We start from the raw sequence: 20,015 nt of genomic DNA on the forward strand, positions 1-20,015 counted from the left end.
TATATATATATATTATTTTTTAGTGGTCCAACTGTGTAGAAAATCTGACCAGCGGTTTATTCCCCCTCTCTTCCTAATGCTTGGGTTAAGCAGTCCCACATGTAATCCTGGTCAGTTAGATTATTGACTGTCCTCCGTTGATTATTTTACAGTGGGTTGGATTTGTCCTAGCTCCCTAGTCCATTTTATCCTTTCTAGGACTAATTTCTTAACATTCCTGCTATACTTTGTTTTGATACCTTTCATACAATAACTTGTGTCTTTACTCATATTCTTGTGACACTTTACATGCAGAGCATTGTTTCCAGGAACAGACCTTCCTTTGGGTTGGTGGTGCTCTCACACATCTTTCCTTGAGGGCCTCCCAAGAATTACATAGCTGGGGACTCTACCCATCCATGAGGAAGAATGAGAAGGACAACATCATATTTATGAGTTATGTACTTACCATAACTTAGTATATGTGTTGTCCTTCCTCATTCTTCCTCACCTTCCCTCCCATCCATGCGGCTTTATATTTTCTAGTAGGATATTTAACTTTGTGGCAAGCTTGAATGCTAAGGTTTCAGTCATACCCTTTTCTTATCTGTTCTGTTCCTATAATTCGGAAGACATAGGCAGCAAACTTGGTCTGCGGAGTGAGAGGTAGAGTGTTCCATTAGAGGAAGAGGGAGGAGCTCGAGTTTAGGATCTGAAGTCTGGAAGATGTAGCCAAGTTGGATCTGAGGATCGGATCTGTAACTCATGAGTGTTGAAGAATGAGGAAGGACAACACATATACTAAGTTATGGTACATACATAATTCCTAATTTTAGTTCCTACTCTACTGAATTTGTGACTTTATAAATTTCTTCAGAAATCTACATTTTTTTGTTATATTTTCCTTTCTAGGTCCCCCTGAAAAATTTTCACTATTGCAAATCAAGTTCAAGTTCTTACCTATAAGTAATATTCCCGCTGAAAGCTGATTACTTCTTACAAAATCTTCTTAATCTCTGTAATAACACTTTTTGGTGGAATATAAATATGTGTGAATGTAATCATCCTTCCTTGCCAGTAATCCCTTATTACCACAAATCTACCGTTGTTGTCTTTTTCCTCTTCTGTCACTATTGCAGCCCCTCTAACAATCAGTATTATTACTCTCCTTTTCCTTTATCCATGATATTCTGCTGAATAGCCACCCTGAAATCCTTTATTTGTCAAATTGACATGTTCATTTATTTCCAAATGTGTCTCCTGTAGGATTGCTATTAGCACTCTGTATTTCTTAATAAAATTCAATACTCTTTCCTTTTTTATTATGTCTGTAAGGCTGTTTACATTCCAATGTATTATGGATAAAGTAGCCCTTATGATAAAAATACTTTCCCATTTACTACACATGACAGTTTTTTGAATGTGCGTTTCCAACTTTTGTCTTACATGCACACACTAATGTTTGGCAGACTAATCTGTTATACAGTTGTTTCTTCTCATCTGCATTTGAACCTATGACACATTTCTTAAAGCTTTTTGCTGTAAGTCAGACAAAAAACTAAATGCATTTTCAAAACACCGCCATCCCCTGTTAACTTAGAACAAACACACAAAGCTATGTACATTTTTAACAAATGAAGTTTAACCCTCCAGATAACAGTAATTAACCCAAATCAATAGCTCCACCCACAGACATAACCTAATCTAAATTTAAGGTTACCCATGCTAAAACTTATAGCCTGTGTTTCCACTTACACCAATTTCTGTCTTCTTTTCTTATCTGCATTCCCCTACCAGATGTGAAAAACAGCTTGTACACTTTCAGAAAACATTAACTTTTAGCCCTAACAAAAAATGCACTGGTTACCTTTGAATAAAACGAAAGTATGCAGTTTTCTGTTAAATCTATTAAAGTATTAAGGCTGCTGGTGAAGCTACTATCTCTTATTCACTTCCTTAATTCAAAATGTATTTTTCATTAAACTGCTTGTCATTGTACCTTTACAATTTGCAGTTTCCTCAGCAGAAAATACTCAGAACTCGCAAGATTAATTGTTTGCACCTGCAGACAGTTTGTCTCAATGGAAAAGTAGTTAGCAATGAGAAAAAGAAAAACAGCTAACAACTTGCAGATGCACAAATGAATCTTTGTAAATGTCACTCAGAACAATGTGTACAGCATTTCATTGGCTAACTGCCTTCAGCTATAGACTTATTGTCTATTACTGAGAACATTTTCTAATGGAAAAAATAAGCTAATATCTTTGCAGATTCAAAAATCATATAATTTTTCATGGCTTTCATCATTTTGTGTTATTTTCAAGCCTATTTTCTAATAAAAAAACAAACAAAAATGTTTATATGTTAAGCCAAATACATTAATCTAGACATCCCACCCTTATAAAAACAAGGGAAATTATCATGTTAGTTCTACATATAATGCCACAGTGGATCATCTGTTTCCATTTCTTCCTGTCCTCTGCATCTTGCTCTGTCACACTAACCACCTGCATGTCCTTTCTCACCACATCCATAAACCTTATCTTAGGCCTTCCTCTTTTACTGTTACGTGGTAGCTTCATCCTTAGCATATTTTTCCCAATATACTCAGCATCCCTCTTCAGCACATGTCCAAGCCAACGTAATCTTGCCTCTCTGGCTTTGTCTCCAAACCTTCCAACCTGTGCTAACCCTCTAATATACTTAATGCCTAATCCTGTCCACCCTCATCACACTCAGTGCAAATCTTAACATCTTTAACTCTGCCACATTCAGCTCTAACTCCTGCCTTTTTGTCAATACCACTGTCTCCACCCCATATAACATAGCTGGTCTCACTACCCTCTTGTAGAACTTCCCTTTCACTCTTACTGGTACTCGTCTGTCACAAATCACTACTGACACTCTTCTCCACCCTCTCCATCCTGCCTGTACTCTCTTCTTCAACTGTCTTCCACACTCACCATTACTCTGAACTATTGATCCCAAGTATTTAAACTCTTCCACCTTCGCCACCTCTACTCCTTGCATCCTCACCATTCCTCTATCCTCCCTCTCATTCACACACATATATTCTGTCTTAGTCCTTCATATATATCACACACACACACACACACACACACACACACACACACACACACACACAAACATATACATATATTCTCTTTCTCTATGCATTGCAAAACTTCTTTTTGAAGATTTCCAGGTATGAATTTTGTTGAATTTAACATTGTTATTGATAGAAAGACTGCTTTCAATGTTTATAATGCAAAAATGCATTTTCTATCTTTTTAAAGTAAAATATTATAGATCAGTTTCAGCTCTTTGCCAGTAGATAGGAAACATATTTGTGGGTGTTTGCAGACTCACAGAGAGTTATTTTAATTCATGCAGCTCATTTTCTGGGACAGTATTTTTTTCTTTTGTGTGATTTTTTTTTTTCCCCTTGACAACTTCAGCAAATTACTTGAGAATTTAACCCCACTATTCATATGGCAGGTATGTCTTCCCTTTCAGACTACTGTGCAGGTTAATATGCTGCTTACATCCTGTTCTGCACTAGGGATGGTACACAGGCTCCAGAGTTTTCTGTTCACTTTGTAGGCAAGCAGTAAGCGGGCCAGCTACTATTTGAGTCTTGAGATGACTCATTGCTGCTTTTAGGCTCTTCCATGGTTTAGTAATTGACATCGCTAATGGTATCTTTGCCACAGTTTTATAGTATACCAGTTGCACTTTTGAGTGTTACAGCTGGTCTTCATGAAATTTGTTTTGCTTCTGTTGTTTTGGTGGTGTTACCTACACTTAGTTTAATAGTTATTTACATTATTTTCTCATTAAAATTGCTGTCCTGATTTGGTTTAAAAGCTTGGGTCTCGGCATTATAATTTCTTTTTTGTTTTTTTATACAGTTAATTGTTAATGAATACTTCGCTTTCAGTAATGTTTATGTCATCTGAGGCTTACTTTGTTTTCAGGCATTTCTTCAGGACCTTGTGCGGGATCTGTTCTGTGAAGGCAATGATGTTTATAGTGAACGTGATTGGGTAGAGGCCCTGGGCTACTATAATGAAGCCTTGAACATAGTTGATTATGCAGAATCAGAAGGTATCCGCATTTCTGCAGTAGTGACCGAGAAACTTTATGCCAATCGTGCTGCTTGCTATCTGAATATGGTAAGTGGCATCTGTAGTCATATGCTAATCCATTAGACCACACCATTTAGAATAAATGCCTTTTTCAGTAGACAATGACAGTGAGCATTACTTTAACATTTGTTTAATCTATGTTTAAAGAACTGATAGCCGAACAATGTGATATGTGTATCATTATTTGATGAAAAGGGCTCAGTTTTCTCATAGCTAGCAGGTAACTGTGATGACAAGTATCAGCATCATTTATCCTGTAGTAAGCAGTCATTGAGTGGAATTTGGAAAATGAGTTATTACTGTTTGATGTTGACTGTTGTAAGGCAGTTATGCTGATACTAAATTTGAAGCCACACTTCATAAGGTGGGCTGTAAATTGGGTCTTCCTGAGTAATGAAAGATAGGCAACCGTCTGTTCAATAAAAAGGGCTTGTTGCAATGGATATGAATTTTCCCACTGTCTCCCTTACCAGCTTGACGGATATGGGCATCTTGAGGCAATGCAGAAATTGCCTTATATTTCCTTACAATCAAGCTAATTCTCAAACAAGCTGATATGTTATGTGAGAGAAGTATTTACACAATGTCACTGGAGGCAAAGCTCTCCTAATGTCAATCAGGTCGTTAGTAATATACACGCTGCACCCATCACACACCGTTGAAAACAGACACGTAGACCCACATGTGTTGTGGCACTTAAATGTAACCTTCCTAAACCCAAAGGCCTACTAGATGAAGTACACATAAACTCCCTTAGCAGTCCCAAATACACTCTTTCAAAGTAACACCCACATCAACACATACAGCCACATCTCATGGAGCCTGTACTTCTAAGCCTGTAAGGCAAGCCGTCATACAATGTAACATTCTGGTCATCGGAGACTCCATTGTGAGACACACTGATGTCCCTGTCTCCATGCTGAGTAAGGAGAAAGTCACAGTCAGTTGCTTAACGGACCAGGATCCACCACATTACACATGCACTCAGGTCATTGGACCCTAAGTACAGTATGAATAAGTCATAGTCCATGTCGGTATAAATGACCTGAGATGTAACTTCCTAGACTATATGAAGAGAGACATCATGGCGCTTTTAGAATGTATGTCCCAGGCTGGTATGAACCTGGTGTTTAGCAGCATTACCCTCTCCAGGAATGATGCCACAATACAGACAGTGGGTGCCTGACTTTAATAATTGACTTAGTTTCTGGTCTCATTCTAAGGGGGTGCAGTATTTGTCAGCATGGAATACGATGGTCAGTAGACTACTCTGCTTTGCCAGGGATGGTCTGCTCCTCTCCCCTCTAGACTTTCTTTTGGATGTTAGCTAAAATATTGTCTTCCGCATCGTGCCTTTTTTAGGCAATGGCAAACTAAAAGTAGTTCTGACATAGCAAATCAAAACCAAGAAAATCTAAAGTTGTTACTTCTCAGTGCAAGGAGTCTAAACAAGCATAGGCACCGGAAGCTGTGTAAGACCGGGGGGGGGGGGGTGAGAGGGGCACTTAGTGATCTAAAAGGACAATTTTTATAACTATTTAATGCCACAGCATAGGTTCACTTGGAGGATATTTTAAGCTTAGCCAATTCCCTTTTGGTGCTTGAATTAACATTTCCTGATTGGTTTTACCTATCCCATGGTTGATAATTGCATATTAGCCCTAGTGAGAATAAATGTGATCATACCATAGATACTTTGAGGGGACCCATGTAAGGGATGCAGCATTTAGGAACTGTCTCTATCCATTAGTGGCATGAGGGGCAATCCTGGAGTACATTTTCTATTACCCATCCTTAGATCCAAGTTGCATTTGAATATGGATGGATGAGCTTTGTTTTATTTTTATGGATAGTCTGTTCTGAAACAGTGGTAGCCTCTGTGATATATATCCATCTCTCCACAACATTTGGTTTAGGTACCTGAACTGAGTATTTCTGATGCCATTTGACTTGTTGATGTTCAGTAGGTCCATCTGTATTAGGTCGGAAGATGCCTTGTATGCTAGACATGTCACCTCTAAGCACTCTTTAGGATACTGAGTATAGTAATAAGCTTTTTTAGGTGGTCCATGCAAAACCTATTGTTTAGGACTTGTATCCTTTTAGGAAGGTATCTCTGAAGGTATTCCAATTGTTGCATGGGGCTGGACAGACACATGCCAAAGTGGGCATTATACAAAATTATTAACCTAATGAGAGCTTTGTAATGGGGGACAACAACATTTCTAGATCTAGTCACAAGCTGTGCAATATAGAAAGGCTTTCTTATGACTCTGGACACATGCTGGTCTAAGTTAGGTCACTGTACATACAAGTTCCCAAATGCCATACAATTGGGTCAGTTCTCAGAAGGCATTGTCATGATTTTGACACCAGTTATTATTTGGGACAAACCTTTCTGCATTATGGTTAAGTCATTTGGGGATTCAATAACTGCTCCTAGCTTGCAGTCATCTCAAACTTAGCTGGCAAAAGCCCTTTGGTATTTCCTTTTACTTTTGAGATGTATATGCCAAACAGAAAAGGTCTCAGCACTGAACCCTGGGGACTCCATTGGTGACTGGTCTCTTCCCCTGTTTTGATCTCCTGCATCCTGTGGGCAAGTTGGCAATCCAGCTAGTGATGCAAGTGTTTGCTCCTACATTATTCATCTTTTGTACTACACCTGAGTAGGGGATTGTGTCAAAAGGCTTGGCCAGGTCAAGGTAATGTGGTGTAAACTGTTTTACCTTCATCCATTGCTTTGGTAACAAAAGTAAAGCTTAAAATTTGCTAATAATTTTGAACCTTTCACACTTTCCTCTGGGCTGTTTTCAAACACATTTTTAGGGCCATGCATACATGTATGCATTCTTTGATTCACCTTCCTGAATGATTAAATTATATTCCTTGTATAATACAGCACCAGTTGTTAGAATGCGTTTTAAATTTGCAGTTTTGAACAGTCTTCTAGTAAGCAATGAAACAAAATGTATGAACCAATAATGACAAAACTACCCATTTCAGAAAGTTTCAACCATAAAAGGCCACTAAAACTTCTCTCATTACAATCCACCAATATCAGTAAATATGCAAAATGTCTGCAGAAGTAACTCATCTAAATAATTCCACATTAAAGGAATCTCTAACTAATGAAGAGGTTGCTGCTAGGAAACAACTTTATATTTCATTGATGTTCATCGTGTTTCACTGTTGCGGTCATTACACTTGGGTTATCCTGCTGGCAGGCTACCCGCAGTCGGCCAGAGTTCCAAAGTCTAGGTCCGGCATCGGTTGCTTTCGCCTCTTCCCTAATGTCAGTGCACCAAGGGTATAAAAGATGCAGCCAACGCCATTTTTTTCAGTCTTTCTTGCCGCGCGGTGCCCGAAGCAAAAGCAGTTCGCAAGTGTCGATCAGCCGACTCCAGAGATTTTCGAAATAGAGTTTCAAAACCGAAGTCTTCAATAAAGCTAAGTACCCCGTTGGGGAAACTTTTTCTTGCTCCAGACCGATGTCAGTAAAAGTTAATAATTGTATTTCTTGTGGGAAGCAAACACCTCATAAGGACTTTCACTCTTACTGTATTCCTTGCCTAGGTCCTGACCACGACGTTACTAGTTGTCGGTTTTGTGCTAGATTCAACAAACGCACTATTAAACGTCGGTTTGATTTTGCTTTACATTATTTTGGCCGAAGGTTTAATTACATAATGCCGTGGGAACAACCAACGACCGGAATTTATAAAAAACGTAAAGACAAAGAAAAGGACAGGCATCCGAGGTCCAAAATCAACGACGAAACCTCTTCTAGGCCAGTCGCCAGTTCGCCAGTTCTCAGTGAGGCGCTTTCGCAGCCCCTGACACCCGCTACCTCAGAGCCACAGGCTGTTACCGACAGCCACATGGAGACACCGAGGCATGTGGAAACTCAAGGTATTGGGCCTGTGGAAACTATTCCCTCAGATGGGTCCGGAGCCGCTGAGCAGGCATCAGTTTCTGAGGGTGTTTTCAGACCTTCACAGCTTAATATTAAGTCCACTACAGCAGCCAAGGCAAAGTCAAAAACACCATTAAAGACAAGAAAACAAGTACAGCATTCTCCTGAACAGTCATCCATGCCAAAGAAACAGATGCTTAAAATGGCCGAAGACCTAATTACTTTAATCAGGGGTTCCCATCCCCCTCCTGACAAAAGGGCTAGGCAAGACACTGACTATGATTCCTCTGACCAGGTTTCTATTTCCTCTGATTCCTCGTCTGATCAGGGATATTCTCTCCCTCCCTATGAGGACTCTGATGCAGAAGAGTCTATACCCTCAGCCTCTCTGCCTGAGGATTATTCTTTTGGGGAAACCCTGCACACCATGAGGGAGCATTTCCATTGGGAGAGCCAGGATTACTCAGAATCCAAGAAAAGGCTCAGAGATTTTCTTTTATTGCCTCAGCACAGGCCCCTGGCAATTCCCCCTGTGCTTGATATTGTTGATGATGTTTTCTCTGAATTCAGTCTGTCTCCTGATTCTTTAGCCCCTGCACCAGTCAAGCCAGACAGGTACTACAGGGTCCCTAACTCTCATAAATTTCTTTACAAAAACCCTGCTGCAGACCCAGAAACAATTTCTCAGGGTCCTAAAGGGGTTAAGGCTTCCACTGCTAAAAATCCTGTCCCCTCGGATAGGGATTCCAGAGCTCTGGACAGATGGGGGAAAAAAGTTTACACTTCGGCTACTTTAGCTGTAAGGACTTTAAATTGCCAGTTTCACAAGCTTAAATATCAACAGTACCTCATGTCCTTGTTAAAACAGAAAATGGTTACAAACTCTGAAAGTTCTGACTAAGGAAATGCAGAATTTATTGCATGCAGTTGAACAAGTGGGAAAGCATACTCTTCAATGTGGTTTTGATTGACTAGAGGCTTCTTGTAGAGCCGCAGTTACAGCCTCTAGCATTTGTAGGCATGCTTGGTTGAAAGAACAAAGTTTACCTGAACATGTTAAAGTAAAATTATTGGATGCTCCACTACAGCATGATACTTTGTTTGGTGTTAAGGCAGAAGAGGTGTTAAAGAAAATGGAGGATAAAGCAAAATCAATGCAGACAGTAAAGGATTTCTTACAGGTTCAACCACCTAGGTTTAGCAGAAACTGGCCTTCAAAAAATTGGTCCTTTCCGGTATCAGACAGGCCACAAAGAGGCAGATACAGATGCCCAAGAGGCAGATCTCAACCCCAAGGCTCCTACAGACCAAAACAATGGGGTACTTCAGCCCCCAAAGGAGGAGAAGACAAATCACAGCCTTATAGGAAACAGTCCCAATGACTTCCCTCTACAAATGCCAAGCACTTATCTTTTGGCAGCACCCCTAGGGGGCAAGCTAGCACTTTTCTCAAAAAATTGGCACATAATCACCCAGGACAAATGGGTACTGAATATTGATGTCCTTCAAGGATGCATCTGCAGTCATCACATATGGGTTGTCCTGCCTCAGCCTGAAGCAGAAGCAGTTCATAAGTGCCAGTAATTCAGCTAAACCGAAGACTTTAAAGCTCGATGTCAGATAAAATTAATAATTGCTTAACACTCTTAGATGTCGTGAAACTGACAACCTCGGTCCGGAGGCCACTGCCTGTATTGTTATTGAATCTCCCATTGAATCTGGTGTCCAGGAACCTGCGCTGCCATTCCCTTATTCAAAACTACAAAACTACACCAGCAGCCCAGGCCTCCCTCCCACCCCTTCCATAAAGGCATTCTCGCCTTCCAGGGTTATCCTCAGGGGACCCTACAGGTTCTCAGATGATCCTTAGCTAGCAAAGGACCTTATTTCTCCCCACTCCTCAGATGGAGGCCTCTGGCTCTGCCTCTCTCAGACTACAGGAGGAGGCTTTTTAAAGATTAAGGACCTTCTTGCATTTGCCTTTTACAAGGCCCACTCTGCTGATCCGAAACTGGTTGCAGCTGTCACTACAAAAATCCACTCCCCTCTGAAAGGGAGTCCAGGGCTTTAGCGATGGGGGGTAAAGTGTATACTTCTGCTACCCTTTCTTATTGGCTTTTTATTGTAAATTCACCAAGGTATGAACCAAGGTGAATTTCTTTACCTGAACCCCTGATTTTCTGCAGGTCCAACCCACAAGATTCAGCGGTCCTTTCCAGACACAGAGAGATTTCAGAGAGGCAAGAACAGGCATGCCGCAGCCTCCCAACCAGAGAGGTAGTGCAGGACAGACTCAATGACTTTGCTTTGACATTATTCTCAGAAAATTGGCACATTATTACAAGGGACAAATGGACACTACAAATAATAGACAAAGGATACAGGTTCTATTTCCACACATTACCGAAAAGAAAAGGCACCAGAGACCTGCCACCAAAATCAAGGGCAGGCTTTTTGAAAAAATCTCAAATGAAAGCAAATGAGAGCTATAGAAAAGGTCCCTCTCTCAGAACAACGCCAAGGATTTTATTCCAGACTATTCCTTCTTCCAAGAAAAGAAAAGCAATGGAGGCCTATTATACTTATCTTATTGTGCCAAAATTCAAAATGCTGACTCTGCAGCAACTCCTTCCCATGCTGGGCAAGGGGTCTTGGCTGGTAACTCTGACCACTCAGGGGAGGCATACCTGCCCTATCAGACAAAGCTGCAGAAGACACCTCAGATTTCTTGCAGGTTCAGAGCATTATCAATTCTCAGCATTGCCCAAACACTTGAATTATGCCATTCACCTTCTTCAGGCCTTGGGATATACAGTCAACATTCACAAGTCAAGACTTGTTCCATCCCAGAGAATAACTTTTCTAACTCAGCTGACTGCAAGGAAAATCCTGCAGGCCCCTTGCATTCTTCTGATTCCCCAGCAAAGGCTACATATGGAAACTACAATGGTACCTAAGGAGTTTATGGACTCAGCACAGTCACAGCTTGAAACTTTGATACCACTCATTCCATGCCTTCAAAGGGAATTTCTGTGGTGGGCTCAAGCAAGCCAGTCAAACAGGGGTCTGCCCTTCAGCAAACCAATAGCCAGCCAAACCATTACACCACGGATGGGGGCGCACATGGAGGGAAGGTGCATTCAGGACTGTGGTCACAAAAGAGCTACGCATGCACATAAACCAAAAGGAAATGCTGGCAGTGATACATGCAATTGAGGCCTTCAAGCTATTTCTACATCAAGGCCACCTGCTAATAAGGACAGACAACACCACAGTTATGTGGTCCATAAACAAATTCCTACCCTCTTTGCAGACTGGCAATGAATCTATAGAGAACTTCCTTGACACTCAATATGAGAGCTACAATCCCAGTTGTGCCAAGGAAGATATACTGGGACAGCTTAGCAGGAACATCATGAATGCACACGATGGGATGCTGCCCAGACATCTTCCATCAGATAACACAATCATGGGGGAGACCGGACATAGACCTTTGCCTCCCCACACAATCATCAGCTGAAGAAATTCTGCTCAAGGACATACCACCCACAAGCATGGTTCAGCTGGAGAACTCTAACTCTAACACCTCTTCCATTAATGACCAAGGTCTTACTGAAGATCAGGACAGAGCAGCCAAGAGTGATTCTGATAGCTCCGGACTGGCCAAGACAGCACTGGTAAACCATGGCTTCTTCCACAATGGCCGCTTCTCCTGACACAGCACAATTACAAAACTCTGCATTGCAACCTGAAAACATTGCAACTAACTGCCTGGAAAATACCTTGATTCATCACCAGGATAAGCTATCCAAGAGAGTGAAGGATATCATCATGGAAGCTCGCAGGCCTTCCACAAGAAAAGCATACTCAGCAAAATGGAAAAGATTTCAAACTTGGAGCACCACAAAGGGCCTAGATGCAAAAGTTATGAACATGGCACATATCCTGGAATATTTGGCAGAAGTGCTCCACAATGGCCTGTCTTACTCTTCCATTAAAATTCATGCTTCAGCAATTTCAGCAGAGTACAATACTGATCCACCTGTCTTCTCTCATCCTCTCCTAAGACAGTTTCTAAGAGGAATTAAAAACATCAATCCTCCAAGGAAACCACCAGTGCCTACTTGGGAACCTTAACTTCGTGTTGGAAAAACTAACACTGCATCCCTTTGAACCAGCAGCATCTGCAGAACTACAGTTCCTGTCTTGGAAGACTGCTTTCCTTCTGGCCATAACCTCAAGCAGAAGAGTATGTGAATGACCACCCTCCCTCATGCAGTGCAGCCAGCTTATCTTTCATCAAGACAGAGTCTCTTTGAGAACCAATCCTTCATTTATGCCAAAGGTGGTATCCAGGGTCTCATTAAACCAAGCTATTCACCTGCCTACCTTCTTTCCAAATCCACAGAACAAAGGGGAAAAGCTTCTGCACACCCTGGACATACACAGACAGTTGCACTACTACTTGGACAGAACTAAAAGTTACAGAAAAACTGACCAGCTGTTTGTAGCATATGCTGCTGGTGCACAAAAAAAAAAAATTTCAAAACAGACAATTTCTAAATGGATAGGAAATTGCATTTGTTTTTGTTACTCCTTTCATGGAAAAACTGTGCCAGCTAACATTAGACCTCATTCAACCAGAGCCACAGCCACCTCCACAGCCTTCTTAAGAGGGGACATTTTAGAAGCTGCTACATGGAGCTCGTGCATACATTTTCCAAACATTACAACTTACCTTTATATTCCAGATCCAGAGCAGGCTTTGCTATGGCAGTCCTGCAATCCTCCCCAGATTGGCTATGGTATTCTACCCATATGTGATGACTGCAGATGCATCCTTGAAGGACATAGTACAGTTTTGTACTACCATAAATGTAGATGTCCGATGGGTATGCATCTGCAGTCACTCCTTCCCCTCTGTGGTATTTCTTGGGTACTTTTCCCTCTCATAGCTAGCTGGGGGTGTATTGTTTTCATACATATATATATATATATATATATATATATATATATATATATATATATATATATATATATATCTATATATATATGTGCATGTTTGAATTTGGGTATTTCTCCAAATTTAGCCTTGCACCTGGCATCTGGGGCAGAAAAACTGAGGAAGATGCCTGAATCAGGACAACCCATATGTGATGACTGCAGATGCATACCTATCGGACATCTACATTTATGGTAGGTACAAAACTGTACTTTTCTCAGGGTTACAGGTTCCACTTTCACACCCTTCCAGAATAAAAAGGTATGCCGGACCTGCCACAAAACCAATGGGCAGAGGCACAAAAACAAATTGCTGCTCTCATGGACATGGGAGCTATTCAACGAGTGCCACAGCAAGAACAGGGACAAGGATTTTACTCAAGACTTTTCCTAATACCCAGAAAGGACAAAGCCTGGAGACCAATACTGGACTTGTCAATCCTAAATACTTTCCTGGATGTTCCAAAATTCAAAATGTTAACACTACAGCAACTTCTCCCCATGCTGGGCAAGAAGGCTTGGCTAGATGTTCATGGGTTATCCTGCCATCAGACGGTTCCCCAGTCGGCCTGAGTTCCAAAGTCTTGGTCTGGTGTTGGTTGCTGTCGCCTCCTCCCTGATGTCAGTGCCACAGGGGTATATAAGATGCAGCCAATGCCATTTTCTTCAGTCTTTCTTGCCGCGCGGTGCCCGAAGCAGAAGCAGTTTGCAAGTGCCGGTCGGCCAACTCCTGAGATTTTCATTCCGAATCCAGAACCGAAGTCTTCTACAAAGCAAAGTACCCCATTGGGGAAACTTTTCTTGCCTCAGACCGATGTCAGTAAAAGTTAATAACTGTATTTCTTGTGGGAAGCAAATACCTCATAAGGATTTCCACTCCTATTGTGTTCCATGCCTAGGCCCAGACCACGACGTCACTGGTTGTCGGTTTTGTGCTAGGTTTAACAAGCGCGCTATTAAACGTCGGTTTGATTTTGCCCGACATTATTTTGACAGAAAATTCAGTTACACCATGCCGTCGGAACTTCCAACGTCCGGAATACATAAAAAGCACAAAGACAAGGACAGGCATCCGAGGCCCAAAACTGATGACGAGGCCTCTTCTAAGCCAGTCGCCGGTTCTCCAGTTTACAGCGAGGTGCCTACGCAGCCCCTGACGACCGCTTCCACAGAACCACAGACTGCCTCTGACTCCCACGTGGAGCTGGCTGGGCCTTCGGACGCTATAGGTTTTCAGCCTACCGAAACTAACCCTTCAGGGGGAACCGAAATAGCTGAGCAATCCACAGCCTCAGAGGGTGTTTTCAGACCTACCCAGTTAACCATTAAACCCTCTGCTGAGTCTAAGGCCCCCTTAAAAACAAAGAAACAGATACAGCATTCTCCAGGACAGGCTTCCATGCCTAAGAAACAAATGCTCAAAATGGCCGAAGACCTAATCACCCTGATCAGGGGGTCCCATCCCCCTCCTGATAAAAGGCCCAGACAGGATGCGGACTATGAATCTTCTGACCAGGTGTCCATTTCTTCGGATTCATCCTCAGACCTAGGATATTCTTTACCCCCTGATGACGATTCTGATGCTGAGGAATCAATTCCATCAGCCTCTCCGCCTGAGGACTATTCCTTTGGGGAGACCTTACATACCATGAGGGAGCATTTCCATTGGGAAGGCCAGGATTACTCAGAATCCAAGAAAAGGCTCAGAGACTTCCTTTTATTGCCTCAACACAGACCCCTTGCTATTCTGCCAGTGTTAGATATTGTGGATGATGTGTACACTGAATCCAGCTTAAACCCTGACTCCTTACCTCCAGCCCCAGTTAAACCTGATAGATATTACAGAGTCCCTGACTCTCACAAATTTCTGTATAAAAGCCCTGTTGCTGACCCTGAAACTATTTCTCAGGGACCCAAAGGGATTAAGGCCTCATCAGCAAAAAACCCAGTTCCCTCTGACAGAGATTCCAGAGCATTAGACAGATGGGGAAAGAAAGTATATACGTCTGCAACTTTAGCAATGAGAGCCTTAAATTGCCAGTTTCACATGCTAAAATATCAGCAATTTCTGATGTCTCAGTTGAAACAAAAGATGCTTCCAAATTCAGATCCTCCTAATTTTAAAGAAATGCAGGATTTGTTGCATGCAGCTGAACAAGTGGGAAAACATACTTTGCAATGTGGGTTTGATTCCTTAGAGGCCTCCTGTAGAGCAGCAGTTACAGGCTCTGTCATTAGAAGGCATGCTTGGTTAAAGGAATATAATGTTACCAGATCATGTTAAGGCAAAATTATTGGATGCACCTTTGCAGCGGGATGTGTTGTTTGGAGTTAAGGCAGAGGAGGTATTAAAGAAGATGGAGGATAAGGCAAAATCTATGCAAACGGTGAAGGATTTCTTACAGGTTCAGCCTCCTTGTTTTAGCAGAAATTGGCCAACAAAGAATTGGTCCTTTCCAGTCACAGACAGACCTCAAAGGGGCAGATACAGACGTCCAAGAGGTAGAGGTCAAGTACAAGGCCCTTACAGGCCTCGACAATGGGGTACACCAGGCCAGAAAGAAGGGGAAGACAGGCCACAACCTTATAAAAAGCAGCCTCAATGACTTCCCACTACAGCTGCCAAACAGCTCTCTCTTGGCAGCCCCCTTAGGAGGAAAACTGGCACTTTTCTATCACAGTTGGCATTGCATCACCAAAGACAAATGGGTTCTCAACATTGTATCTCAAGGTTACAGGTTCCACTTTCACACTCTGCCAGGGTTAAAAGGAATGCCAAATCTGCCACCAAATCAATGGGCAGAGGCTCAAAAACAAATTACAGCACTCATGGACATGAGAGCTATTCAAAAGGTACCACCACAGGAGCAAGGACAAGGATTTTACTCAAGACTCTTTCTGGTTCCCAGAAAGGACAAAGCCTGGAGACCCATTCTGGATCTTTCTTCTCTAAACACTTACCTGGATGTTCCGAAATTCAGAATGTTGACACTACAACAGCTTCTTCCCATGCTGGGTAAGAAAGCTTGGCTAGTGACTTTGGACCTCAAGGAAGCATACCTGCATGTCCCTATCAGACAAAACTGCAGAAGATACCTCAGATTTCTAGCTGGTTCAATGCACTATCAATTCTCTGCACTACCCTTTGGCTTATCTACTGTGCCCAGGGTCTTCACAAAGTGCCTGGCACCAGTAATTGCATTTTGCAGGAAAAAAGGAATTCAAATGTATCCATACCTGGACGACTGCCTGATTCAAGCAGAGAGCAAGGAGATTCTTCTAAAGCATCTCGTGTTCTTAAAAAAGTTATTAAGTTTCCTGGGGTACACAGTAAACGAAAAGAAATCAAAACTAGTGCCCTCACAACAGATAATATTCCTGGGTGCCAGCTTGAACACAATGGCCCAGATGGCTTATCTCACGCCAGACAAGCAAGGACAACTGACTCAATACTTTCAATTGATGGCAACAAAGACCCAACTCCCTATAAGAAAAATTCTGCAGGCCTTGGGCTACATGGCATCTTGCATACTACTAATTCCATATGCCAGACTGCATATGAGGAAACTACAATGGTACCTAAAGAGTGTATGGTCTCAACACTGTCAAAGTTTGGAAACAGTTATACCACTTATTCCTTGTCTTCAACAGGAGTTTCGATGGTGGGCTCAAGCTTGTCACCTCAACAAGGGGCAACCTTTTACTCAACCCACAGCCAGGCAAACACTGACAACAGATGCATCGGATTACGCCTGGGGAGCTCACATGGCAGGAAAATGTATTCAGGGCGAGTGGCCCACAGAGCAAAGGCATCTTCACATCAATCAGAAAGAGATGCTAGCTGTACAAAATGCACTTATAGCTTTCAAGGACATGCTACATCCAGTACAACTACTACTAAAGACAGACAACACCACAGTTATGTGGTACATAAACAAGCAAGGGGGCACACACTCCTACCCCCTCTGCAGGCAAGCCATGACCTTGTGGAACACAGCTCTAGACTACCAAGTTCATCTGCAAGCACAATTCCTGCCAGGAGAGAAAAACACACTGGCAGACGACCTAAGCAGAAACATCATGGATCCCCACAAATGGGAATTGAATCCACAAATATTCAGAATGATAACACAAAAATGGTGGAGCCCGGACATAGATCTGTTTGCATCCCCAATGAACTGCCAGCTACAGAAATTCTGCACAAGGAGTTACCATCCACAAGCATGGAAAGTGGATGCCCTCTCATTCAGCTGGAAAAACCTGCAAGTATACGCTTTCCCTTCTTTACCTCTCCTTCCAAAGGTACTCATAAAAGCCAGGCAAGAAGAGCCAAAGATGATCCTGATTGCACCAGACTGGCCACGCCAGCACTGGTACCCAATCTTAAAGAACTTAGCACAAGAACCACCCTGGATTTTGCCTCAAATTCCACATTTGTTGACACAGCACAACAATCAGATACTTCACAGCCAGCTAAAGACCTTAAACCTAGCTGCATGGAAAATTCCTTAGTCAAGCAAGCAATGCCTCTCTGCAAAGCTGTTATGGATGTCATTCTGGAGGCCAGAAGGCCTAACACCAGGAAAGCCTACTCGGATAAATGGAAGAGATTCTGTGCCTGGAACCAGGCGCACAGCCTTGACCCTCTTGTCCCAAACATTCCTCAGATACTTCAATATTTAACTGAGATGCTGGACAAGGGCCTCTCCTTCTCATCCATCAAGATCCACGCTTCAGCCATTTCTGCTCATTACAACACGGATCCACCAATTTTTTCTAATCCTTCACTCAAACAGTACCTCAGAGGGGCTAAAAACATAAGACCGCCCAGTAGAGCACCTACCCTAACTTGGGACCTCAACTTTGTTTTGGAAAAATTAACTTTACCTCCTTTTGAGCCAGCTAACACAGCAGAATTAAAATACATCTCTTGGAAAACTGCTCTGCTACTGGCAATAACATCAGCACAAAGAGTTTCAGAATTACAGGCACTAATGGCAGTGGAACCTTTCCTTATTTTCCACCAGGACAGGGTGTCTTTAAGAACTAACCCTACGTTTATGCCAAAGGTGTTATCAAGTGTGGCTCTAAACCAAACTATTCACTTGCCAACTTTCTATCCAAAACCACAGAACAAAGTGGAGAGACTACTACATTCATTGGACATTCACAGGCAGTTACGCTTCTACTTGGACAAAACCAAAGCTTTCAGAAAATCTTAGCAATTATTGGTAGCATATGCTGCAGGAGCACAGGGAAAAGCCATTTCAAAACAGACTATCTCAAAATGGATAGGACATTGTATACATTTCTGCTATACTCACCATGGGAAACATGTACCTAGCAGCATTAGATCTCACTCCATCAGGGCAACAGCCACCTCAACTGCCTACCTCAGAGGAGTACCTACCAAGGATATTTTGGAAGCAGCAACATGGAGTTCTGTGCATACCTTCACCAAGCATTACCATTTGCCTTTATACTCCAAATCCAGAGCTGGCTTCGCCACTGCTGTGCTGCAGGGCCTTATAGCCACCCCTAATGCCTTATAGAACCAGCCTCTCTACCTCAGCTTTGGGATTCCACCCAAGTGTAATGACTGCAGCAGTGTAACATGACAAACATAGTACAGATGTTCTTCAAGGATGCATCTGCAGTCATCACATATGGGTTGTCCTGCCTCAGGCAGCCCTTCGGTCGGCCGGCTTCCAAAGTCTGGGTCTGGCGTCGGCTGATATCGCCCTTTCCCCGACGTCATAGTGCCTGGGGTATATAAGTGTCAGCCGACGCCATCTTCCTCAGTCTTTCTTGCCACGTGGTGCCCGAAGCAGAAGCAGTTCGCAAGTGCCGGTCGGCCAGCTCCTGTAATTCAGCTACCGAAGACTTCAAAAGCTAAGTACCCCGTTGGGGACTCTTTCTTGCCTCAGCCGATGTCAGATAAAATTAATAATTGCTTAACTTGTGGGAAACAAATACCTCATAAAGATTTCCACTCTTACTGCCTCCCCTGCCTAGGCCCAGACCACGACGTCTCGGCCTGTTCAGCCTGTGCTTCCTTCAACCGACGCACTCTTAGATGTCGGGCAGAGTTTGCAGAGGAATTTTTTGGGGCTAGTTTTGCTTACAATATGCTGTTGGAGACTCCGACTTCACATTTAATAAAGAAATGGAAGGACAAGGACCGACACACGCGGGCCGTGCTTTCTGCTGAAACCACGGCCAGGCCTACCGCGAGTGTCTCGGTCTCGGCTGAAACAGAGTCCTTGGTCCTTCCGTCCACCGATACCGCTCTACAGACAACCTCGGCCCCGGAGGCCCCTACGGAGTCGGTTACTGAATCTCCATCAGAAACTGGTGTCCTGGAACCTTCCGACACCATTCCCCTAGACAAAACTACACCAGCACGTGGTGCAGCCAGGCCTCCTGCATCCATGTCCATAAAGGCATTCTCTAGGGCTAAAGGTGCTAAACACTCAAAAGCTGTGCCTCCCAGGGTTATTCCTCAGGGACCCTCTACAGGTTCACAGATCCTAAGTTTAGCAGAGGACCTTATTTCCTTAATTAGGGGCTCACAGCCTCATCCGGACAGGGGCTCTCAACCTCCTCCAGATAAAAGGCCCAGGGTTAAGCCCTCTGATCCTCACTGCTCAGATGAGGCCTTTGATGGCTCTACTCTATCGGACTACCAGGGGGAGGCTTTTTCGGCCTGCGAGGATTCTGATGCAGAGGAATCTATCCCCTCGGCTTCCCCTCCTGAAGAGCTTTCCTTCGGGGAGACACTTCACACTATGAGAGAGCATTTCCAATGGCAGAGCCAGGAATTCTCTGATTCCAGGAAGAGATTAAGGACCTTCTTGCATTTACCTCAGCATAGACCTTTGGCTATTCCTCCTGTTTTGAATGTCACTGATGATGTGTACTCTTGAGTCTAGCACAACTCCTGACACTCTTCCTCCGGCTCCTGCCAAACC

General features: G+C 42.9%; 1 protein-coding gene across 1 annotated transcript in view; it reads left to right on the top strand.

The window, feature by feature from the left end:
• Nucleotides 1-20,015, top strand: part of ZC3H7A (zinc finger CCCH-type containing 7A) — a 1,693,893-nt gene that overhangs the window by 533,430 nt on the left and 1,140,448 nt on the right. The window contains exon 4 of the mRNA XM_044089416.1: nt 3,957-4,154. Coding sequence (XP_043945351.1) covers nt 3,957-4,154 — 198 coding nt within the window. The remainder of the gene's footprint in view (nt 1-3,956; nt 4,155-20,015) is intronic.

This window comes from Protopterus annectens, chromosome 12.part0 (genome assembly GCF_019279795.1).
Source record: "Protopterus annectens isolate FY-2018-M chromosome 12.part0, PAN1.0, whole genome shotgun sequence".
Lineage (NCBI taxonomy): Eukaryota > Metazoa > Chordata > Ceratodontiformes > Protopteridae > Protopterus > Protopterus annectens.